Genomic DNA, 26950 nt, shown 5'->3' with positions numbered 1-26950 from the left:
ACTCCTGTACTCAATACTCTGACCAATAAAGGAAAGCATACCAAACACCTTCTCCACTATCCTATCTACCAGTGACTCCACTTTCAAGGAGCTATGAACCTGTACTCCAAGGTCTCTTCGTTCAGCATCACTCCCTAGGACCTCACCATTAAGCGTACAAGTCTTGCTAAGATTTGCTTTCCCAAAATGCAGCACCTCACATTTATCAGAATTAAACTCCATCTGCCACTTCTCAGCCCATTGACCCATCTGATCAAGGTCCTGTTGTAATCGGAGGTAACTTCCTTCGCTGTCCACTACACCTTCAATTTTGGTGTCATCTGCAAACTTACTAACTACACCTCTTATGCTCGCATCCTAATCATTTATATAAATGGAAAAAAGTAGAGGACCCAGCACTGATCCTTGTGGCACTCCACTGGTCACAGGCCTCCAGTCTGAAAAACAACCCTCCACCACCACCCTCTGTCATCTACATTTGAGCCAGCTCTGTATCCAAATGGCTAGTTCTCCCATGTGATCTAACCTTGCTAATCAGTCTCCCATGGGGAATCTTGCTGAACGTTTTACTGAAGTCCATATAGATCACATCTACCGCTCTGCCCTCACCAACTCTTTTTGTTACCTCTTCAAAAAACTCAATCAAGTTTGTGAGACATGATTTCCCATGCACAAAGTAATGTTGACTATCCCTAATCAGTCCTTGCCTTTCCAAATACATATATGTCCTGTCCCTCAGGATTTCCTCCAACAACGTGCCCACCACCGACATCAGGTTTACTGGTCTAAAATCACCTGGCTTGTCCTTACCACCCTTCTTAAATGGTGGCACCACGTTAGCCAACCTCCAGTTTTCTGGCACCTCACCTGTGACTATTGATGATACAAATATCTCGGCAAGAGACCCAGCAATCACTTCTCTAACTTCCCACAGAGTTCTAGGGTCCACCTGATCAGGTCCTATCACCATCTATTTCCCTACATTCAACACCTTCCATATCCTTTTCCACAGTAAATATTGATGCAAAATACTCATTTAATATCTCCCCCATTTTCTGTGGCTCCACACAAAGGCCACCTTGCTGATCTTTGAGGGGTCCTATTCTCTCCTTAGTTACCCTTTTGTCCTTAATATATTTGTAAAAACATTTTGGATTCACCTTAATTCTATTTGCCAAAGCTATATCAAAGCAAAGCAAAGCTATTTTGCCCTCCTGATTTCCCTCTTTAGTATACTCCTACTTCCTTTCTACTCTTCTAAGGATTCACTCGATCTATCTTATCTGTACCTGATATAGGTTTCTTTCTTTTTCTTAACCAAACCCTCAATTTCTTTAGTCATCCAGCATTCCTATAGTTACCAGCCTTTCCTTTCACCCTGACAGGAATATACTTTCTCTGGATTCTCTTTATCTCATTCCTGAAGGCTTCCCATTTTCCAGTTGTCCCTTTACCTGCGAACATCTGCCCCCAATCAGCTTTTGAAAGTTCTTGCCTAATACCATAAAAATTGGGCTTTCTCCAATTTAGAACTTCAACCTTTAGATCTGGTCTATCCTTTTCCATCACTATTTTAAATCTTTTAGAATTATGGTCGCTGGCCCCAAAGTGCTACCCCACTGACACCTCAGTCACTGCCCTGCCTTATTTCCCAAGAGTAGGTCATGTTTTACACCTTTTCTAGTATTTACATCCACATACTGAATCAGAAAATTTTCTTGTACACATTTAACGAATTCCTCTCCATCCAAACCCTTAACACAATGGCAGTCCCAGGCAATGTTTGGAAAGTTAAAATCCCCTCCCATAATCACCTTATTATTTTTATAGATAGCTGAGATCTCCTTACATGTTTATGCTGCAGCTCTATAAAGCCCGAGTTAGACCACTCTTGGAATATTGTGTTCAGTTATGGTCGCCTCATTATAGGCAGGATGTGGAAGCTTTAGAAAGGATGCAGAAGAGATTTCCCAGGATGCTGCCTGAACTGGAGAGGATGTCTTTTGAAGAAAGTTGAGGGAGCTAGGGCTTTTCTCTTTGCAGCAATGAAGAACGAGAAGTGACTCAATAGAGGTGTACAAGATGATGAGAGTAGATAGCCAGAGAGTCTTTCCAAAAGCAAAAATGGCTGTCACGAGGGGGTGTAATTCTCAGGTGATTGGAGGAAGGTTTCGTGATGATGTTAGTGGTGGGTGCTTGGATTGTACTGCCAGCAGTGTTAGTAGAGTCAGATGATTTGAGGACATTTAAGCGACTCCTGGATAGGCACATAGATATAAAATGTAGGGTATGTAAGTTAGTTTGATCTTAGAGTATGATAAAAGGTCAGCGCAACGTTGAAGGCCGAAAGGCCAGTACTGCGCTGTACTGTTCTATGGTCTGACATGTGGTGAGGTCTGCTGTTCAATTGTATAAATTGCTGAGGTTAGGATGCAGATGGAACAACTAATTAGGAAAGTTCATACAATTTTATCATTCCTCAAGGGGAAATGAAAACCAAGTATGAACTTATGCTTCAGTTATACAGGGTACTGAAGAAACCAGATCTGGAATACTGGAGACTGTAATGGTCACCTTATTTAAGGAAGAATTTAATGTATTGAAGGCAGTTCAGAGAAGATTTACTCAACTAATATCTGGAATGGACAGGCTGATTTATAAGGAAGGGTGAGATAGGGGAGGCTTGTACTTGCTGAGTTTGAGAGAGTTGGGGCAACTTGATTGAAACAAAAAATCCTGAGAGGTCTTGGCAGGGTAGATGTAAGGGAGATATTTCCTCTTCAAGGAGAATCTAGAACTTAATGACTTTAAAAATCAGAGGTCACTGATTTGAAAATAGATTGAACAAAATATTTTTCTCTCTGAAGGTTATATATCTTTAGAACTCTCTTCCTGAAAAAGCTGGTCAAAGCAAAGTTTATAAGACCATAAGAAATAGGAACAGAAACAGAAATTCAGCCACTTGAACCTGCTCCATCATTCAATGGGATCACAGCTGATCAGATATTCTTCACATCCATTTCCTTGCCCTTCCCTGATAACCTTGATTCCCCGATGGCTCAAGAAATTACAAGTTGATCTCAGTTTTAATCATGCACAAGCTCTGCCCCCACAACTGCCTGACACCCCTCAGAAAAAGATTTTCATCATTCCGGTCTTAAAGTGGCATATCTTTATTCTGAGTCTGGGCCTAGTCACTTCCATGAGGTGAATCAACTTCTCAGCTTTACTCTGTCAACACCTATGGAAATCTTTACAACTCAATGAGATCACTTCTCATTCTTCTAAATTCCAATCTCTCCAAACTGAAGATCATTCTCGTGAACTCTAATATTTTCAAGTTTGAGATAGATAAATCCTTCATCAACCAAGGGATTAAAAGATTATTGATGTAGGTGGAAATGTGGACTTGAGGTTGCACTTAGATCAACCATGATCTTATTGTACAGTGAATCAGCTTTGAGGGGCCAAATGGTCGATCCTGCTCCTGATTTGTACATCTATAAGTATAATTTTAATCATGGCTCCCTATATTGTTGTCCACTTCTAATAGCTACAATTTCAACTTGCTATACTTTATATTTCAGATACATTAGTTCAATAATTCTTCCTGTATCAAGTTCCAATCTTTATATAAATCATTTTTTGCATCACAAAACACTTTCCTGATATGAAGAACAAAAAAAATGAGATATAAACTTACAATCTTAGAACATTTTGTGCATGCAACGTGAGAATTTAATTACATGACCTTGATTAGGTTTCAAACTAGCCCTGATGTACTTTGGGAGGTACACATCTGGTCTGTGCTTGTTGACTTACTAATAATGTTATGTTGATGTAGTGTACTAGAATTGGAGTATTTGACTGATCAAGACATGATTCGTTTACAGAATCATGAAATTTTACAGTACAGAAAGAGGTCATTCGACCCATGTCTGTATCAGCTCGCTAAACTCACTTTAAAATATATATCCACTTACGTGGCTGCTGCATATATGCTGTGCCAGTGGCCTGAAGAGGGAGATAGACTCAAATTTTGTGGACGATATCCCTTGCATATCCATTGGGAGAAAGGCAATCAAAGCAGTACGTCAGCTTTGTTCAGGCTTTTATTGCAACATTTAGGACCAAATATGGAACAAGTAAATAAGACAGAAACAGTGTCTCTTTCCCTTCTCACTGAAGTTAGTTTTAAAATGGTCTTAACATTTTTTTATTAGAATTAATATTATGAATATTGAAGAACCAAGTGCATCAGTGGAGGAAAATGATGTACATTTTTAGTTATTCAGACCTGAAAGCATACTGGGATATAGGAATATTGAAAAGAGGAAAATTAAACATTTGAAGAAAAAAAAAGTTGGGATGAAATCTTTCCCCAGTGTAACCACAATTCATGCAAAAGCAAAACAAAACTGCACCACTTTGCTGCTCTCCAAACCGAGGCAGGATTTCAGAGAAATCTGTGCAGATAGGAGAGAACCCAGGAGCAGGATTGACTATTTAGCCCCTCAAAGCTGATTCACTGTACAATAAGATCATGGTTGATCTAAGTGCAACCTCATTTAAAAACATCTACAACAAAAAAAATTGGACAGGAAACAACTAAAACATTGACTAAGTACAGGCTCCTCTTTCACACAGAATCCTGGCAAGTTAACCAAGGAATGACCATCTATAAAATGTCCTCGAGTTGCACTATTTAAACAGGCAGTTCAGAATAACAAACAACAGAATGGAGGAAGTTAAAAAAGAAATCCAAATCCTGCCTGGAGCAATATTTGGTACATTTATTTGACAGCAATCTGCAGTTGCTCTGGGTCTTCCGAAGTAGCTGTGCAAAATTCAGAGAAATGTACCTGAAAGAAATATGGCTAGCAATATAATGTATATCGTATTCACGATTCCTCAATAGCTAAATTCCTGATTTAATTTCCAACTTGATGTATACCACTTATCTAACAAGCACTTTTAGCAAACTGCTGATCGCTACAAGAGGTATACCAATTGTTATCAGATGAGACTGCATTGTTGATGAATATAGAGAAGTACTAGTGGCTCAAACAGACGGCCAAAACATTTCTGCGTTTAAACTTTGTCAGCTGGTAAATAGATTTTAAAAGTAAATTGTATAGATGAAGAAATGAAAATTAAAAGTTAAAGGCACAAAACGAATAGAGATTCTGTGTTCACTACTTATCACAGGAAGCCTCCTTGCACCATCTGGTAACAAAGTCAGTTAAACCAGATAGCTCAAGGGCTAAATACACCATGTGGTGTGCCATTCAGCCATGCATTTTTTCAATACCAACTGAAAGGGTTTTTCTTTCCTCAATTTTCAATGTGCATATGTTTTGTATGTGTAATGTCAAAGTAAACAAATATATAAATATAAATATATAAACAAATATATAAACAAATATAATATATACGTGTCTGCGTGGGTTTCCTCCGGGTGCTCCGGTTTCCTCCCACAGTCCAAAGATGTGCGGGTCAGGTGAATTGGCCATGCTAAATTGCCCATAGTGTTAGGTAAGGGGTATATGTAGGGGTATGGGTGGGTTGTCGCTTCGGCGGGTCGGTGTGGACTTGTTGGGCCGAAGGGCCTGTTTCCACACTAAGTAATCTAATCTAATCTAATATTTTATAATAATGGCCAAAATAATAATTGGAAAAACTGGAGAATAATTACACTAAACTAACAAACAGCCATATTTGCTATATTTCAGCTGAAGATAAACAAGAAAGAAGTTTAAGGGTGATTATTTTGTTTAAAAGTTAATAAAATACCATGTCATATATCACGACCGTTATTTCGTTGGAACCCTACACCGATTTGATATTCTGTAAGTCATCCTCAGAGCAGAAAACACCTTCAAATAAGTATTGTGAAGAGTACAGTCACAGCCTTTGGCACCCACTTTACACTCTACTCAGTCAACATTGATGCTAACACTCACCGAAAGGATAAAACTAACCCTGATGTCCTTTAAACCTTGAGCTGAACTTCTAAACCGAAATCCTCTCCATTCAAAGACTAACTGTTTTCCCATTTGTAACACCATGCCTATCTCTGCTTTTAGCCCTGCTTGTCATCTGATGAAATCCTGTCCACGAAATTATTCTCTTTAGACTTGGCTATTCCAATTGTATATTGGCCAGTCTACAATGGGCTTGCTCTGTAACACCTCTAACCACATTTGTCCTGCAATACTCCACAATTTCTGCACTCTAGTTCTGGCATGTTGTGTAGTCATAATTTCAATTGCTCCATCAACTGCAAGCTTATACAGACTCTCTATGCCTCCCTTTATGACACTCCAACTTTTAACTAAGTTTTTGAATGCCTATCCCAACAGCTCCTTTAATTTGCTTGCTGACACTCCTGTAAAATGTCTTGGGGTAAAAACTGTTCTTGTATATTATGCAATTTTATAGAACAAGTAATTTTTATGATTTTCATTTTATATTACATCCTCATTGTTTCACACTCTGAATTCAATCTTTGCATGTTGTATAATTTTCTCCCCAAGTACAGGCAGTTCTCAGTTAACGTGCATTACGACAGCACGATTTACTTCTAACATCAGAGGTATTAGGGAACAGTATTTTCAAAAGCACTTAGCTCTGTTCACAATAGCGTAATTCCAGTGGTGATTGTTTCGTGCGCTTCCTTCTGCAAAAGTGTCAATGTCGCGGCGAAGTCTCTGTCGTCTGCGCATGTGCTGATGGCAGCACCTGTCTTCCATTCTGCGCATATGCTGAGGTCAGCTGCCGACAGAGCAGCTTTCTGAGAGGGGTACTGTACAAAGAGCAATGTATCTGAGAGAGATACATTGAGCTGCATCCTGTGAAAGCTACACTACTCCTAGATTATCCGCTTTTCTGAAAAGAATGGAGAGCACAGTGACAAGAATGTCAGCAAGAAGCATCCTAGTGTTAAAATTACGAGTGGTGAATACATTAGAAAATCTATAACACTGGAGGAGAAGCTAGACATCATAAAGCATTTTGAGCGCAAGGAGAGAATATGTTATATAGGTCACTTAACAGGAATGAGGGAGTCTACTACGCATCATGGCGACCCTCTGTTCGCTGCATTAACAATATTTTTGAAATGTACTGTGTTAAATTTATTTTTGTTTGATTGATAAATATGATTTATACCTTCATTCAGGCTGTGCTATACTTTTGAGCAATCATGAGTGATATTTGCTGGTCTGCCCGAACTGCACTTTTTTCCTTAGGTCCCATTATTTCTAGTAAGCCAGCGTTCACTGAAACATAACTATGGCATTTTAAGAGAACGACCAGTACCCCAAATTTTCTTCCAATAATGGAGATTATCTTATCTTATTACTCAACTACATGCCATATTTATAATATGGAATAGAGACTAGATTTAAAACTGGAAAGAAAAACGAAGCGTGAGGCATACACAGCAGGTGAGTCAGCATCAGATCGAAGTCGAAAAGTATAGTGCTGGAAAAGCACAACAGATCAGGCAGTATCTGAGGAGCAGGTCAGATGACGTTTTGGGCATAAGCCCTTCATCGGAATATTAGGCCAGAGGCAATAAGATAAACAGTTCCGTTTAAGGCGATCATGGAAGTATTCAATAAATTGCTTAGCACTAACTCTTGCAAAGTCAGAGGGTTGTGGATTCCAGAGGAATGAAAATCTCTCAGATGAGACACGAAAACGAGATGCTCCCTTCCCATTCTATTGGCATTAGCAGGATTCCAATGGCACTATTCTAAATATTTACAGGATACATTTCCCTGGTGTCTTGGTTGATAGTTATTCCTCACTTGACTATGTAACAGACAAATCTGTCATCATTTTGTTTTATGTGGTGCAATTTAAATCATATTATTTATGTCACAATCACAAACGTACCAAATTAAGCGTAAAGTGCTTGGAGTAATTTTGAGATTATTAAATGCATTATATGGATGTAAGATTTTGTCTCTCTATAGAATGATAAGTTAATCCACTAAAATATCTCCAATTTGCGAATACAAAACGAAATATTAAACATTGAGCTAAAGCAGACATTGAAACAACATCCAAATTGTGGAAAAAGAAAAGGCAAAAGAAAGAGATATCAAGTGAAAGAGTTGGAGAGGTTGTGTAATTGAACCTAAAACAGAAAATGCAAAGGAAACATGATGAATTCACTAACTTCAAATTTAAAAAAAATAGGTTTGACCATGGGTTCAGACTTCCATATTCTGACAAATGCCTCCAAAGATCAGTCCAATCCAAATTCAATCAATGAATGCCTTTTTCCACTGACAGATCTTTCCTATATCACAAGTACCCAATGTCATGAAGTCACCCTTATCGAGCCTTTAATTTCAAAATCTTTATTTCAGTTCAAATTTAAATTTCACAAACTGCTGTGATTGAATTTGACCCACTGCTGCCACAGCATCAGCAGGGACAAATAGATCACTGATTTATAAAATTATCATGTGAATCTCTCTTTAAAAAAGTTAAAGATTTTAAAGAAAGATTTAATTTCCAACCTTACAATTCTACACAAAATTCAGATTTTTTTCACTTCCAACAGAAAAACATTTATATAGCTTCTTCGAAGTAGCTAAGTGTCCCAAAGTGTTTCACAAGAAGTTGTCAAATAAAAATTTGACATCAAATGGGAAGAAGAAATTAGATCAATTAGAAGTAGGCTTTAAAAAATGTTCAAAGGAGATGGCACATGTTAAGAAATAGTGAAGGAATTCCAGAGCTTAGGTAGCCGAAGGTAACATTAATATCAAGGATTCAGAGATCTCAGGAGCATTGTAGGGTTGGATGAGGATACAGGGTTAAAGAGGGCCAAGGAAAGAAGCGAAGGAGGAATGTACAAGCAAGGAAGTGAATTTTAAAATCTAGGCACCACTGCATGAGAAACACATCAACATAGGGTGGTAAGTACAGGGGTAATGCATGAACAACAGTTAGCGCAAACTAGAGCACAGATTTATTAAATGTGTTTACTTAGTGTCTGATTTTGTTTTCTCCCAGGGGATTTCAGTATCACTGGCAAAGTCAGCATCATCTCTAACTGACCTTTAATAGAGTGGCATGGAGCATTTCAGAGGGTAGTTGGGAAGAAAAACCACATCATTACCTAGGCCAGACTAGGTAAGAAATGTAGATTTGCTTCCCTAAAAGGATGCTAGTGAACCAGATGAGGTTTCTTTGGGTGGACAAATGACTATTTCATGATACCCTTGCTGTGATTAACTTTCACTTCCAGATTTTTCTAATTAATTTATATTTAATTTCACTAACAACTGTGGTGGGACTTGAACCCATGCCCTGAGAGCATGAGCCTGAGCTTCTAGATTACTAGCCCATTAAAATTTCCACCACATCCCTTTCTCTGCTTTGATAATTTGCTAAAGTTGAATACAATTAGATTAATCTATGTTTGACACAAGGACAAGTGGAACACACTGAATTTGATTATCTTTGTGCTTGTAAAATTGAGACTGAATAGCTGAACTAAGCAACACATATTTCTATTCTCAAATCAGTAATTCACAACAGAAGTAAACATCTTCCTTCAGAATCTTAATGCAGAAAGCCTATTTCAATTTCAGCTTCTGTTCTGAGAAAAAAAGGTGCCATATTAATTCTTTCTCTCACTCATACTAAGGGACAAGCTACAATATTTCAACAAGAAAAAAAAAAGTGTGGAACAATAAACATTTCTACCATTTGCAGTTTTAGCATTTAAGGTGTACTGGGAATATGGAATTCAAGTCTTAAAAGCTGCAAAATCATTTGTATTTATGGAGTTAATTTGATTAAGCTAAAATCTTGAAGGACATAGAGGGGCAAAAAACTGGGTTGAAAGGAACCAAGAGAAATCCTCAGAAGTGCCAGGATCTAATTGACCTGTTGACCTTGTCTATTATTCCATGCCTCAGCTGTTTAATGTTAATCTTTGTTGGCCAACAAATTTTGAGAGCTTAAATTCTAAATTAGTCATTGTCCTTTTTTTCCAATAAGGTTATTCTCCAACAGGAATTTTCTTACCCTGGAATTTAATACAAAGGTCAAACCCTAAAACAATGGTTTTGGTAGAAAATCTATTAGGTCTTTTTAGACACTTTCAGGAGCTTAAAAGAAAGCCTCCAAAAAGGTAGCAATTTCAGCATTACTCAAAATGTCAACTGAGCACTGAAAGATGATTACTGTACCAGAAAATAGTGCTAAGAGTAGACTTATGCAAAAATTTCTGATATGTGCACAGGAAAACAAATCAGTCCCACAAGGAAGGAAGCAGTGTTCGATCTAATCTACAGAAAATAAGTATGGTAAGAGGTATGTCACTGATGGAGGTCAGCTATCCAACAGTGATCACAACATATTCTGAGTTCAAGTGATTAAGAAAAACTGAAAAATATCTAAATGATAAAATGCTCAAAAGTAGAAGAGCTAAGGAGGATCAAACACAGGTCACTTTACAAAGATGACTGCAGAGTAAAGCAGTGACAGGGTAATGAAAGACTTTCAGGGAAAAGATAATTCTAGTACAAACTAGTTATAATCCTTTGAAGAGAAAAAGTCAACAATTCAAAACTAATGCCCTTGAATGCTGAAGTTAAAGTGAAAATGAAAAATAAAGGAAGCTTAAAACAACAGATCAGGAGCAAAGTTCAGTTAATGAATGATTATGGAAATGACATGATGGACTCATAAATATAGAGGCAAAAACAGGCCATGAGAAAGAGGCCATCTGCAAACCATAAACATTAACTCTAAGTCATATAAAGAATGTGCATAAACAAATAGTTCATATGAATACCATGCAATGTTTTTCACAGAATCACTTCTAATACTTGAAAAATTTGATGAAATGTGATTTTGATGAAGCAGCTTTCAAATATTTTATTTTCACCTTAGGTACAAAATGAATGAACTCCTTTCTGATGGGCTCTATTCCAGTTATGGCACTTCATTGGATTTTTAAACCTCCCAGATCAGAAACACGAAATTCTGAATTGAAACTGATCCAGTTAGGTGAAACATTGTACAGAAAACATACGAGGGTGTGGTTAGGTGAAAAGTAGAGGTTGGAAGAATTTGTTCTCATTTCAATTGTAGCTCATGCTAATCATGATGGCCTTTCTTGAACAGTTGAGAGGGGTTTTGCAGCTTAGGCAAAAGCCAAGAGTCACTGGCACCACTAGACATTCATATCCAGCTGCAACCATCTTTTCGATCATAGCACAACTCTGCACTGTCAGGCAGTGCATTCCAGATTGCAGAGAAAGATCTTTGATTTGGACTTTTCTCAATCTATTCTATCAAATCTTCATCAAACCTTGAAAACATCTATTTGGTCTTTCAAAGTGCCAGCTCAATTACAAATGGGCCAAATGGCCTCCTTCTGCACACTAAGTTTTGATGATTCTGTTACCTGCACAAGAGTAGGTAGTTGAGCCAAATCTCCGAGCAGGAGTCTTGAACCACTTAAAAGCAGTAATGGTAAATTTGTAATGTTCTGTCTAGTGTTGGGTGAAAACAATGTGCGTGTGCAGCCTCAAATCCAAAAACACATTCCAGAATCTCTTAAAGACGTCAGAGACAACACCTCCATATTTATAATAAATGGATTTCTGTGGCACTGCACACAGTAATTCACAGCATATAAACTGCGGTACACTGGCTCGGTGGTTAGCATTACTGTCTCATAGTGCCAAGGACCCAGGTTCAACTCCACCCTCAAGCAACTGTCTGTGTGGAGTTTGCATATTCTCTTTGTGTCTGCGTGGATTTTGTGCGGCTGCTCCAGTTTCTTCCCACAGTCCAAAGATGTGCAGGTTAGTGGATTGCCCATGCTAAAACCTTCCCTGTAGTGTCTAGGAGTGTGCAGGCTAGGGGATTAGCCATTGAAAATGCAGGGTTACAGAGATAGGGTAAAGGGATTGGTCTGACTGGGATGCTCATCAGAGGGTTGATGTGGATTTGATGGGCCGAATGGCTTGCTTCCACACTGTAGGGATTCTATGATTCTACACTTTTGTGCATCTCTTGCCTTCATATGGCTGTTTATCCTTTCTGCTTCTCTGAGTGTCTTTGCTTCCCTCTCTCGTTCTGGCTTTTTCTTCCATGTGGCAAGAGGTCAGAGGTCTCCACACTCACCCAGTTCCTTTTCTTCCACTTATCAATTTATCTCTAAAAGGCTTGCCTGCTTGCTAAATTCAATTTACTTCTTTTAAAATGGAAATCAATTCAAGACAAAAACATTATCTGTCTGTTGCCTCATTGGTGTCTCACAGCACCAATAATTAGCATGCTTACACAAACTGATTGTTCATAAAGTATATATGATTCAACTCATTTATCCTAAAAGTCCAAGAAATGTCATCTTCTACCCTCTGCTTTATAAATTCAACTTGCTCCAAAATAGATATCAACTTGCTACAAAGTCATTGTCTGCTTCACTATCTGGTGACAACTGTTAGGAATTGCAATTTAGATTTTCTAGTTGTCAGTGGTGCACAGTGAGACAATTAGATGATTTTTCACTTCAATTTTCTTCGTGCCAAACTGAATTATATCATTTTCCCACATTATACTCCATTAGCCAGATCTTTGTCCACTCATATAACCTGTATGAAACACTTTGTAGCCTTTTTTAATGTTTTCCACACAAGTTTTCTATCCCGAGCCATCAAGAAATTTATCATCATACCTAGAGTTCCTTCATCAATGACATTTATATAAAACTGTCACAAGTTGAGACCCAGCACTGATCCGTGGCACACCATTCATTACATCCTACCCATTTATGTTTTCTACATTTGCAGTTAGTTCACGAACCCTCTATCCACGTAAATATGCTACCTCCATACCATGAACTTGTACTTTAATATGGTAACTCATCAAATGCTGTCCAGAAATTTAAATACAGTATATCCACTGGTTTCCCTTTATGAACATTACATGTTACTTCTTCAAAGAATTCCAATATCTTAGACTCAAATCATGTTTAACAAAACAAGAATTGGATTTCTCTTGATAAAACTATGTTAACTCTGCCAGATTACTCCGAGTTTCTCAAAATGCCCTGCTAGAATGTCTTTAAGCATAGCTTCCGATGTCTTCCTGATGACAGATGTGAAGTTAACCAGACTATAGTTTCTAGTTTTCAGTCTACCGATTTCTGAACAAGGAGTAATATTTTCTAATCTAATGCAGCCTTCTCCAAATATAGCTCTGGGAAACTAAAACCAATACTTCTAACATCCCATTAGCTACTAGATTTTTGAGAGTCTCTGATGAAATTCATAAGAATCCAGGGATCTATCACCCCAAAGCTTTAATAATTTTATCAATACCAGTTTTATACTAATTGTGGTTTTCCTTCGTTCCTCCCTCCCTTTCATTTCCAGAATGTTACTTGTATCCTCTTCGGGAAAACTAATGCAAAATGCCTGTTTATCCGCTATCTCCTGGTTTTCAATAAATTCTACAGATCTATTTCAACAGGACCAATACTCACTTGGTTAGCTCATTAGTAGCCCTTTTTATATTTCTCATTAGGGCTCATACATTAATTTTTTGCTCATTAATCTTAGTTGTTCTTCGCTTTTATCAATATACTGTCCAATCTTTTAACCTGCCATACACCTTTGTGCAATTATGGGCCCTGACAACATTCTGGCAATAGTACTGAAGGCATGCGCTCCAGAAGTTGCCAAGATGTTCCAGCACAGCTACAACAATGGTATCTACCTGATAGTGTGGATAATTATAGTCGAAGAGTGTGATGCTGGAAAAGCATAGCCGGTCAGGCAGCATCTGAGAAGCAAGAGAATCAACGTTTCGAGCGTAAGCTTTTCATCAGGAATGAGGGGGTGGCACAAGGGGGCTGAGAGGGAGGGGCTGGGGCAGGGGGGGCAGGAAGGTATATGAGAATGCAATAGGTAGATGAAGTTGGGGTGAAGGTGATTGGTCAGACAGGAGGGTGAAGCAGATGGGTGAGAAGGAAAAATGGACATGTGGGACAGATCAAGAGGTGCCAAGTTAGAAGGTTGAATCTGGGATTAGGTGAGGTGAGAAGAACTGGTGAAATCCACATTGATCCCATGTGGTTGCAGGATCCCAAAGTAGGAGATGAGGTGTTCTTCCTCCAGGCATTGGGTGGTAAGGGTTTGACAGTGGAGGCGGTCCAGGACTTGCATGTCCACTAATCTCCAGTGCTCACTTTCTGCCAGTGAGGATAATTGCTCAAGTATATCCTCTACACAAAAAGCAATCCAGCCAATTACAGCCCCATTGATCTAGTCTTGATAATGAGGAAAGTGTTGGAAAACAGCATTAACAATGCCATCAAACAACATCTACTTAGCAATAACCTGCTCACTGACACTCAGTTTGGGTTCCACCAGGGCCACTCCACTCCTAATCTCATGACAGCTGGCACAAATGTCAACAAATATGAGAAACTCACGAGGTGAAGGGAGACTACCTTCTCTTAAAAGCAAGACTGCATTCGACCAAGTGTGGCATCAAGGAACTCCAGCAAAACTAGAGTCAGTGGTTAGACATATACGTGGCACAAAGGAAGATAGTTGTGGCTGTTGGAGATCAGTCATCTCAGCACGAGGATATCTCGGCAGAGGTTCCTCAGGGTACAGTCCTTGATCAAACAATTTTCCCTCCATCATAATATCAAGTTGTAGATAGTTGCTGATGGCTACACATTATTTAGCACAATTTGCAATTCCCCATAGACTGAAACAGTATATCCAAATGCAGGAGGACTTGAACAATATCTCGACTTGGGGTGACTAGTGAAGAGTAACATTTGTGATACAAATGACAGGAAAATACCATCTCCAATGACAGAGAAGCCAATCATTGCTTCTTGACATTCAAAAGCATTAGTATTGTTGAATCTCTCACTATCAAGATCCTGGTTTTCATCATTGACCATAAACTGGACTGGACTAGCCATGTTAATACTATAAGGTATGACTGCAGGCCACAGGCTAAGAATCCTGCAACAAGTAACAAGTCCGAAAATGTCTGTCCACCATCTACAAAGCATAAGTCTGGAGTACGATAGACTTCTACCCACTTGCCTGAATGAGAGTAATTCATTTAAAATTCAGAAAACCTGACATTGTCAAAACAAAGCAGCCCACTCAATTGTCTGAGGACGTGTTGTAAGTCATTCCTTCCACCACCAATGCTCAGTAGTGCACATTACTGCTATCTACAAGATACACTGAAGGAATTCACCGAGGATCTTTAGACAGCACTTCCCAAACTCATGACCACTACCAACTGGAAGGACAAGGGCAGCAAATACGTGGGAACACGACCACCTACAAGTTCCCCTCCAACCTATTAAATACTTTGATGTTACAAATATTTGTTGTTTCAGTATTTCGGAGTCAAAATTCCAGAACCTGTTCTCGAACAGCATGGTGTACCTACACCAAATGACTGCAGCAGTTCAAGAAGGCAGCTCAACATCACCTTCTCAAGTGTAACTAGGAATGGGAAACAAATGTTATCCAGTGATGTCCACATCCCATACGTGAATTATATTTTTTAAAACTAGCCTTGTTTCCAACAGTCATTGGATCCTTGCTTCTAAAGTTCTTTGTCTTTATTATTTGTAGTCCCCATCCAAACACTTGCACATTGTTGGCATTTGGAAAACAAAGAACTATCACTTTACTTCCTGCCCATCCTAAATGTCACACACCCTTCAATATTCAAGTCTCAATCGGTTTCTAAGAGCTACATAAATACACAAATACTTGCCTAGTTCACAGGTCCAAATCTCTCAATGGCACTCTGATGAACATTTTAGTTGCTACAAATTCCAATCCAAAAACTCACAAAGTTGTGCATAAATACAAATGTCTCACACTTTTTGACACAAACTCTGACCCATGTTAAGGAAAAACAATTTCCCCATTTTAAACAAACAGCAGATGGAATTCTTGCCAGAAATCATCAAAAGAAGAAAAAAACAAAGTTTCTACCAACAGATGGATAAATTATCAGAGAACACAGATTGATGATAATTGACAAAAAAAAACTGAACGATCTAGAAAGTACTACCAGCAGATTCAGATCCAGTCACAGGAGTTAAAAGAGGAATTGAATATCTACCTGAAAAGAAAATACAAAGTGAAATTGGAAGAGAGGAGACTAAGGCTACTTGATAGCTTTCTCACAAAACCAGTATAGGAATAATAGTTCTTTAATGAGCAATTTATTTTGAGGTATAGAGAGGGAGTAAGGCTCAGCTCCACACACAACAATTTAAACCATCATTGCGTTAAATAAGATCATAGGAATTTAGGGTTGAAAAAAGTCAGCAAATATATGATAAAAAGAATAATAGGAGGTAAGTTCTGTCATTAAGCACGCACACACAGTAAAGATCTTTACAAGATAGTACTTGATATTCCACATTATTGCAAGTGCAAGTCAAAACAGCTGTGCTTTTCAATAACTGGATAAAGGCATGAAGACAATGTGACTTCAAAATGTGGGCTGAATTATATTCTTATTTCTAGTACAGCTTATTATACCCATATTTATAACAGAAATGCAAGCCTATTGCATTGCAATAACATCAGAGAAAATCCCAAGTTTACATAGAAAGATTCCATTATGAATATAAACATGGGAACTTAAAGTTGAAAACATCGGAAAAAGTGCACACACAGAAAAACATTCTTAATAGATTAAGATAACTATTGATTTTAGCATTATAGTGTAGATGAGTACCATTTTCACCATTAGTAAATATGATCAAATGTGATCCAGCTGTCCAGCACACGAACCACGTCCCACATAGTCAGATATTCAGTTCTGTATAAAGATATAACAACATCCTCCACTTCTGCACCCGAAAGGCTGAAAGAATAATCTTCAGCCTACCCCCTCGTGTGAACTCTGTACACTTAGCATAGATTACATTCCCCTCCAGAGCCATTGGTTCATACATCCTGTACCAGAGAATCAGGTTTACTGTTGCTGGTTGCTAATGATATCACACAAAACATTTATATGTCCACATCAGGAGGAAACTGATTCCATTTCAGTTTTAGATTAGATGACTTTACAGTGTGGAAACAGGCCCTTCGGCCCAACAAGTCCACACCGACCTGCCAAAGCGCAAACCACCCATGCCCCTACATTTACCCCTTACCTAACACTATGGACAATTTAGAATGGCCAATTCACCTGACCTGCACATCTTTGAAGTGTGGGAGGAAACCGGAGCACCCGGAGGAAACCCACGCAGGCACGGGGAGAACGTGCAAACTCCACACAGTCAGTCGCCTGAGGCGGGTCTCTGGCGCTGTGAGGCAGCAGTGCTAACCACTGTGCCACCGTGTCGCCCACCAGGATGGCACAGTTGAGGTATGAGAAACTTGAAAATATTTTCTGTAATTTCAGACAAGATCTAATGCTATTTTCAATTGATCAATTTTATACAAATCTTTGTACATATTTTAGTTGAAAGCTAAAAATGTTTTGAGTAAAGGAACAAACCAGGCTCTTTCTCTCAAACAAATTATTAAAAGATGTTTGTTAGACCAGACACAGTAGATAGGATGTTTCCCCTTACAAGAAATTTAATATTTGGGACCATAAATATAAAACAACCAAATAAAACTAAAGGAAGGGATTCGGGAGACATCTCTTTCTCCAGGAGTGCAGTGGTGAGAATGTGAACTCACTTTCATTGACTGGTTGAGATGAACAGCACAGATGCAGAAACAAGAGCTGAAAATTTGTTGCTGGAAAAGCGCAGCAGGTCAGGCAGCATCCAAGGAGCAGGAGAATCGACATTTCGGGCATGAGCCCTTTTTCAGGAATGAGGAGAGTGTGCCAAGTAGGCTAAGATAAAAGGTAAGGAGGAGGGACTTGGGGGAGGGACGTTGGAAGTGCGATAGGCGAAAGGAGGTTAAGGTGAGGGTGATAGGCCGGAGTGGGGTGGGGCGGAGAGGTCAGGAAAAAGATTGCAGGTTAGGAAGGTGGTGCTGAGTTCGAGGGTTGTGACTGAGACAAGGTGGGGGGACGGGAAATGAGAAAACTGGAGAAATCTGAGTTCATCCCTTGTGGTTGGAGGGTTCCGAGGCGGAAGATGAGGTGCTCTTCCTCCAGCCGTCGTGTTGCTATGGTCTGGTGATGGAGGAGTCCAAGGACCTGCATGTCCTTGGTGGAGTGGGAGGGGGAGTTGAAGTGTTGAGCCATGGGGTGCTTGGGAAACTAGGCCAAGAACACAAAGGAGAATGGAAAAGAATATGGTGATAGTGAGATGAAATGCTGTTGAAGGAGACTCTTAGAATAGAATGAATGGCATAGGCCTGTTGCTTCTTTTGGTGCTGTAAAACTAGATAATCAACACCTAATTGTTCCCAGACTAAACATGCCATATCATCACTGTTCCAAATTAACTAAGTGTGGAAGGCACAACGAGGAGTTAGTTGCAGTCAAAATGCCAATTAGTTCAAATTTGCTCAAGTTAATGTTTATGACAATTATAACCATATCACGTGCTGTACATCTAACTTTTCATAGTTTGAATGGACATGATAACAATTTTAATAAATGTGCAAATATTTTTGTGCTTAAAGTACATCATATGAGAGAGAGAGAGAGAGAGAGAGAGAGAGCGAGCGAGAACGAGTGAGATGGGTGACACCAAGTACAAGTACACAGAGTGGTGGGGTTGCAGCACAGAGAAGAGGCAGGCACAAACAAAGACAGTGAAGGGTGCAGATACAGAGAGAAAAAGAGGCAGGCAGAGAGAGAGAAAGAGATGCATGCACACGCAGAGACAGAGAGAGAAAACAGGCAAAGTGAGAGAGCATGAGCACACACGTGAGTGAGACAGCGAGACGAAACCTCACCTCAATATCAATAATAATGTCAAATTCATGCGGATTGTAACATTGGAGGTTCTGCATCAACTATTAAGTGGAGTTAATGTTAAAAATCACATTTAAAAATGGGCAATAATTATGACCTATTTTCTTCCCAACTTTGGTCCTCCCAATCCACAAAATTAATAATTACATGTTGATTAAGTTACATAACGTTGAGAGTTTTCATTCACTACAGGCAGAGGGTACTTCTGCCTAAGCACAGGGTACATTGTTCACAACTTCTGTTCATTTAACTTCATATCAATTTATGTGAATAAAGTCCATTTGATTAAAACCAACATCAAGTGGCAGCCATTCCACAATTGTGAGCCATCTCAGTTAAGCTGCTAAAAAGATTATGACTTCAAGTTCCACTCCAGAGGCTTTAACATAAAATCGAGACTGACAATGACAACTCTTTGGCGAGAGGTAGCATTGTTTTTGGATGATATATTAATCCAAAGCCAAAAAGCTTTCTCAGGTGTACATTATTTTGAAAACAGACAGGGTAGATATTGCTGGATGTCCTGGTAATTAATTTTGCTGAAACTAATACTTAGAAAATCAGATTATTGTTTGTGGGATATTGGTGTGCATTAGATTCTATTAAAACTTTGTTGCCTGTATCTGTTCCAAGTGCCATTCACTCATCCCAATGCATACTGGCTCCAAATCTAACTACAGCAGGTCAGGCAGCATCCAAGGAACAGGAAATTCGACGTTTCGGGCCAGAGCCCTTCATCGGGAATCTGATTCCTGATTAAGGGCTCTGGCCCGAAACATCGAATTTCCTGTTCCTTGGATGCTGCCTGACCTGCTGTGCTTTAACCAGCAACACATTTTCAGCTCTGATCTCCAGCATCTGCAGACCTCACGTTTTACTCCAAATCTAACTAATCAACTTAAATCCTCATCTTTACTTCCAAGTCAGCCTCAAACCACACAAACTAAAGACTGGTGGACCTGATGCCAATGGTGGGTAAGCTGTTGGAGGGGTTTCTGAGGAACAGAATTTACATGCATTTGGGGGAAGTTCCTTCAAATTGGAGTCGTAGGTAGACAGGGTGGTCAAGGTGGTGTGTGGCACATTTGCCTTCATTGGTCAAAGCACTGAGTACAGGAGTTGGGAAACGGGACGCCTTCTCACAGAGCGTTTCAGAGAACATCTCTGGGGCACTGGCACCAATCAACCCCACCGCCCCGTGGCCAAACATTTCAACTCCCCTTCCCATTGTTGAGAACATGCAGGTCCTGGGCCTCTTCCATCGCCACTCCCTCACCACCTGATGCCTGGAGGAAGAATGCCTCATCTTCAGCTGTGGGACCCTTCAACTCCAGGGCATCAATGTGGACTTCACTAGTTTCCTCATTTCACCTCCCCCCAACTTTACCTCAGTTTCAACCCTTCAGCTCAGCATCGTCCTCATGACCTATCCCATCTGTCAATCTCTCCTCCCACCTATCTGCTCCAGCCGATCACCTTTACCCCCCACCTCCATCCACCTTTTGCAATCTCAGCTATCTTCTCCCCAGCCCCATCCTCCTCCCATTTATCTTCCCTCCACCCCCCGAGGTACCCAACCTCATTCTTGAAGACGACTTTTGGCTGAAATGTTGATTTTCCTGTCCCTCGGATACAGCCTGACCTGCTGAGCTTTTCCAGTACCACTATAATCTTGACTGTAATCTCCAGCAATTGCAGTACCCACTTTCATCTATAGAAGTTGAGATGTCATGTTGTTGCTGTACAGGATGCTGGTTATATCATTTTCGGAATACTGTGTTCAGTTCTGGTCTCCCTGCTGTAGGAAAGATGTTGTTAAACTTTAAAGCATGCAGAACAGATTTACAAGGATCTCGCTGGGACTGGAGCATTTGAGCGATAGGGAGAGGCTGAATAAGCGAGGGCTATTTTCCCTCAGCTGTTGGAGGCTGAAGGGTGACCTCATAGACATTTATAAAATCATGAGGGGCATGTTTAGGTTGAATAGTTAAGGTCTTTTTCCAAGGGTAGGGGAGTCTAAAACTGGAGGGCATAGGTTTAAGGTGAGAGGGAAAGATTTAAAAGCGATCTGAGAGGCAATGTTTTCATAGAGAGAGGTAGTGCTTGCATGCTGCCAAAGGAAGTGGTGGGCTCTAGAGGGATATGGGCCAGATGTTGGCAAATGGAAGATTACTTTAGGATATCTGGTTGGCATGAAGGTTCTGTTTCCATGTTGTATAAAGCTATGACTATTTGTAATATCCTTCAGCTAGACAAGTATCTCCTTTAAATTCTGGCCACTTGCACATCTCAAACTTGATTTCCTCCACCCTTGGGAGGTGCCAAGTCTGGCATCCCTATGCTAAGACTTTTGTTGAAGTTATAATCATCTGCCCTGACATCTATGGATAGATCAGCAGGTCACGTGGCACCTGTGAAAATGTACAAATTTAATATTTCAGATCAATTTTTATGCACCCTTCTCTTTCACTCTTTTCTCAACTTTTTCTTTTCTTCATCTTCTGGATGTTGTGTAGAACCTGGAGCAGTATTCAGCGGGTTGTTGGCTGCGGCGGTGGCAGTGCCTGGTGCAAGGACTCATGGTGTCATAGGCCTGAAGCATGGACTCAGCAGGTCGTCACCCCCGGCAGAGGAGTACCTGGGGTGGGAATACTTGGCAGCAGTGGGGCACTGCGGCAGAAACAGTGCTCAGAGCAGGAACTCCTGGCTGCATTTGGCCTGAAATTTGGGGACTCCTTGAGGCCCAGGACACATTGCACAGACTTTTCAGAAGCTCTGGAACTGTGTTTGACAACCCTTGTACAGACGATGAACTCTATTTATGTAACTTTGTTTTAGTCTTTTTGTAACTCAAAATGGCACCATATTGGGGCATAAAAACACTCTTCACTGTAGCTTTCTGTATGCAACAGTAAATAACACCAAGAAATTTTACTGATCTGGAACATTTTTCTCTCTACAAATACTGCCTGACCTGCACAGATTGTCCACCACTTTCAGTGTCAGACTTCTAACACACATAGTAAAGGGAAAATAAAGCTAAAATCACCATAGTCCCAAAGAACCATAATACTGATCGCTCATTATACAGAGAACATTTGGGTGAGTTTTTAACCCGAGAGTCATCACGCCTGAAATGATCGACATGGTTGAGAAGGCAGGACTTTCATGGTAATCTCAGTTAATACGGGAACTGAACTCGCGCTGTTAGCGTCACCCCACCTTACAACCAGGCGTTCAATCAATTGAGCAAACTGGCAGAAAGTAGTTAGCTTTTGTATCTCCTGCCACAGCTCAATATCACAATGTGTTTTATTTAAGCACGGAGAGATGTTATACCACGTCAAAATATGATGTTGTACGGAAGTTAATATAACAAAGGCTAGGATTCTTTTTATTTCAGATTTCCAGCGTGTCACTTACGACATCAGTGCCAGCTACAGATTGCATGCAAGTTTCATCTTCTTTTCAAACGACCTGTTCGTGTGAACGTTGGTGAAGTGTGCGTGCTTGGTGGGACCGCGGATAACTTACCTTCCGTATCTCTAAGTAAACTTTCTCTGGAGGTCAGCCTGCCCCTTCCGCAGGTTTTTGAACTAGTTTTTGACAGCGCTCTCGATGACATAAGCAAGTTGGTGCAATAAATGACAGTGCAACGCCATGTACAGTCCCCTCACTCACTCACCTCCGCAATGCAGTTCCGGGTTCTTCTCCCCGTGCACCTGGAGACCCAGTGCCAGCAACGCCACCAGCAAAAGCGCGAGCGCCCCGCGCCGCCGCCTCGAGCCCATGGTCAATTCACGCGCTTCCCAACCGTCACCTCAGCCTGGGGCTGGTGGGAAACAGATGAGCACCAATGCTAACTCCGACAAACCTTCCTCGGCCCGATCCACCAGCCCCCACTCTTCACACCGGCTAATGTCTATATATATATATATATATATATATATATCTTTTTTTTCTGAAAACGGAGAGTGAGAAGACTGAAGGTTTCTCTTCAAATAGATAAATGGGGCCGAAACGGAGTCCTGGGTGCTCTTGAACTACAGCCGAACTTGTCTGACGGAACCCTGGACACCTGTCTCCATCGTTCCACCTTCACTTCGTGTTAATGTTTAAAACTGACCGAGTGAACTTTACAGCCCACGCAGGATTCTCACAACAGGATCATTCCAGGAAAAGGAAGACAAGCGAGGTATTAGCTCGGAGGTGAGGGGGCAGGAACAGCTGGATACCCCGCCCCCAACACCCAAGTCTCACCGACTGCACCATTAGTCCCGCCCCTTCGGGTGCAAACCCCGCCCTCCGGCGCCTTAGGCGCGCCCACTACGTTGTCAACCTCGGCTCGAGACCCGGTCTCCACTGTTAGCCACGCCTCTTACAGCGCAAACCCCGCTCTAGCTCCCGCCCCTTACGCCGCAAGCCCTGCCTCCTTCCTCCCTAGACCCGCCCCTGCCCTCGACCTTAACCATGCTCAGCGCCTCGACGCCGTCACAGCCCTTTTCCTTGTACGCCCCGCCCCTTGCCCTGGCTCCCCGCCCGTCCCCTGAACCTTTCTTCCCACGCCCCCGCCTTCACACGTCGGGATCCGGGGAGCGTCACGTGATCCTGAACTCCGCCCTTTTCTCGATCCCTCAGCCATTGAGCTTTCTACACGTGTTGCGCCCAGTGAATGCAATCTAGGGAGAGTTAGGAATGAAGGAGAGTTGGATTTGTGATTTATCACTCACACATGCTTCAGTGGTCCAATCCCAAGACTGTTTGTGACATCTTACTTTCCCCGAAAGAAACAGTAAATTTGATGCGTTTATTTCAGGGCAGTGGGGAACATCAGGCATGGCTTTCTCTTCCAAGAGTCAACATTGGGACCACGTTTCCCCCAATTACATTTATTAATGGGGGCGGCACGGTAATACAGTAGTTAGTGCTGCTGCCTTAGCGCCATGGTTAAGGATTAGCTATGGTAACTGCGGAGTTAGGGTGATGGTTGGGTCTGGGTGGGATACTTTTTGGAGGATCGGTGCAGACTCGATGGACCGAATGGCATGTATCTGCATTGATTTGTGAGTAATCATCAGATCCTGGTAGGCAGGACACCATTCCATAATGATACCAGACCTGAACTATCAGAAAGATTTTAGATGATAAGAAATTGGAATAGGAGAGCCTAGTGCATCATTTTATAGGTTCATGGCTGATCTGATATTCTTAACGCCCACTTCCCTGCATTTCTCACACCCTCCTATATCCCATGATTCCTCTAATGCTCAACAATCTATCTATCTCAGCTTTAAATATCCATAAGGACTCAGCCTGCCCAGTACTTGCAACCCCCGAGAAAAGAAATTCCTCTTTACCTCAGTCTTAGATTGGCATCCCTTTATTCTGTATAGTTTCAAAGGGATATAGACAAGTTGGCAGGCTGAGTGAAAGGGTAGAAGATGAATTTCAATGCAGAAAAATGTAAAGTGATTTTCAAAAGAAGAACATAGATGGTATGAAATAAAGGATACAATTCTGAACTCAATTGCTTCTCATATGAAAAGCTCTTCAACATTGGGATCATTCTTCTACCATTCTCTTGAACCCCTCCAATGTCAGCATATCTTCCTTTTGAAACAAGCCCTAAAACTGCTCTCAATATTCCAAATGCGGACTGACTTATACAGCCTCAGCAGTACATCTTTGTTCTTATGTTTTATCTGTCTTGAAATTATTACTAACATTGCATTTGTCTTTCTAACTGCCAAGTGAACCCTGCATGTTCATCTTAAAAGAATCATAAGAGGTGCAGCATGGTGACTTCGTGCTTAGCATTGCTGCCTCACAGCATCAGGGACCCAGGTTCAGATCCTCAGGTGAAGCTTGTGTGGAGTTTGCACATTCTCCCTGTGTCTGCGTGGGCTTCCTTTGGGTGCTCCGGTTTCCTCTCACAATCCGAAGATGTGCAGGTGGATTGACCATGTGAAATCGCCCATAGTAACCTGGGATGTGCAGGCTAGGTGGATTAGCGGTGGTAGTTGTAGGATAGGGGGGTCGGTCTGGGTGGGATGCTCTTTAGTAGTCGGTATGGACTTGATAGGCTGAATAGATTGCTTCCACATTGTGAGGCTTTGATGATTTAGAATCTTGAATTAGGATTCCCAAGTCCCCTTGTGCTTCAAATTTCCAAAGTCTTGCCCCATTTAGAAAATAGTCGTTGCATCTATTCTCTCTACTAAAATGTTTAACCTCACATTTTGCCATTGTATTCCATCTGCCACTTCTGAGCTCACCTCCCTGTTCCAAACCTGATATAGGTGGACTTTCCAGGATGTGCACGTTCCTAGATTCTGGCCTATGAGTTCTCTTACTCAGTTTAGGTCTAGTGGGACCCTTTTGCTATCTAAAGTCTGCATATTGGCAGCAACTACAATGGCTTGCCGGCCTGGATCATGAAAAATATTTTAACCATTTGGCCAAGGCTTGACTTTGATTTCGGGTTTTGCAGTAAGCTGGTGTTCCTCTGTTCATGATATTGTCATGAGTGCTCCAGATCATCAAGCTCACTCGACCTAGTGAGGGTCCCACTTCCATTGGGATACTCTGTAACTTAAACACTCCAAATCCTGCATTTTCTGATGATAAAGCCAGTTGCAGTGCCTGTTTGCCATCCAGTTTGACTTCAATCAATAGGTGCTTTTGTATGGTTCCATCATTAATCCACATACCAAACAGTTTCTCAGCATCTCTTTGAAGATGAAACCAAAGTCACATGCCTGTGTCAGTCGTCTTAACCTTGCCAAAAATCCTAAAACAGATTCCTCTGGTTCTCAAATTGCCAGATAAAACCAAAAGCATCTCAAAATTAGAGTCATAATATTCCTTAATTAAATTTGTCAACTCTCGAAAGGTTTTAGTATCTGGTGCCACAGGTAAAGTTAGCCTCCTAATAACCGAAAATGTTCTAGGTCTACAGGCTGTCAGGAGAATTACTCAGTGCTTTTCATCCACTTTAATGTCATTTGTTAAGGAAAAATAATGCATTCTCTCCACATGCAGACCAAGCCTTCGACAGCAGGATTGAACAAGTCATTCTTCACAAATAGTGGCATGATTTAGGGTGTAGGTTTGCTTGCTGAGCTGTAGGTTTGAATCCAGACTTTTCATTACCTGGCTAGGTAACATCATCAGTGGCGACCTCCAAGTGAAACGAAACTGTTGTCTCCTTTGGTTTGTGGTGATGTCATTTCCTGTTCGTTTTCTGAGGGGTTAATAGATGGCATCTAGATCTATGTGTTTGTTTATGGCGTTGTGATTGGAGTGCCTCTAGGAATTCTCTGGCATGTCTTTGCTTAGCCTGTCCCAGCATAGATGTGTTGTCCCAGTCGAAATGGTGTTTTTTTTTCATCCGAGTGTAGGGCTACGAGGGAGAGAGGGTCGTGTCTTTTTGTGGCTAGCTGGTGTTCATGTATCCTGGTGGCTAAATTTCTTCATGTTTGTCCTACGTAGTGTTTGTGGCACTCCAACCACAATGCCATAAATAAACACATAGATCTCGATGCCATCTATCAACCCCTCAGAAAATGAACAGGAAATGACATCACCACAAACCCCAGGAACCCCATCCAGGAGAAAGATATAAATAGAAAGCAGGAGACAACAGCTTCGCTTCACTTGAAGGTCGCCACTGATGATGTTACCGAGCCAGGTAATGAAACGTCTGGATATCAAACCTACAGCTGAAAATGTGTTGCTGGTCAAAGCACAGCAGGCCAGGCAGCATCTCAGGAATAGAGAATTCAACGTTTCGAGCATAAGCCCTTCATCAGGAATGAGAGAGAGTAGCCAGGCAGGCTAAGATAAAAGGTAGGGAGGAGGGACTTGGGGGAGGGGCGATGGAGGTGGGATAGGTGGAAGGAGGTCAAGGTGAGGGTGATAGGCCGGAGTGGGGTGGGGGCGGAGAGGTCAGGAAGAAGATTGCAGGTTAGGAGGGCGGTGCTGAGTTGAGGGAACCGACTGAGACAAGGTGGGG

General features: G+C 41.0%; 1 protein-coding gene across 2 annotated transcripts in view; it reads right to left on the bottom strand.

The window, feature by feature from the left end:
* The window catches only part of cnpy1 (canopy FGF signaling regulator 1), an 89140-nt gene extending 65931 nt beyond the window's left edge, over positions 1-23209 (bottom strand). Inside the window, exon 1 of one of the 2 annotated variants that reach the window (XM_060825614.1) lies at positions 22622-23209. In XM_060825614.1, the coding sequence (XP_060681597.1) occupies positions 22622-22727 (106 nt within the window). In that variant the 5' untranslated portion in view covers positions 22728-23209. Of the gene's footprint in view, positions 1-22470; positions 22594-22621 lie in introns of those variants that run through there. The other variant, XM_060825615.1, reaches the window with a different exon arrangement.
* Between the last annotated feature and the right edge of the window lie 3741 nt (positions 23210-26950).

The sequence above is a fragment of the Hemiscyllium ocellatum genome, chromosome 5, assembly GCF_020745735.1.
Source record: "Hemiscyllium ocellatum isolate sHemOce1 chromosome 5, sHemOce1.pat.X.cur, whole genome shotgun sequence".
Classification (NCBI taxonomy): Eukaryota; Metazoa; Chordata; class Chondrichthyes; order Orectolobiformes; family Hemiscylliidae; genus Hemiscyllium; species Hemiscyllium ocellatum.
Note: the sequence above shows the minus strand (reverse complement) of the source record. Positions and strands in the feature narration are given on the sequence as shown.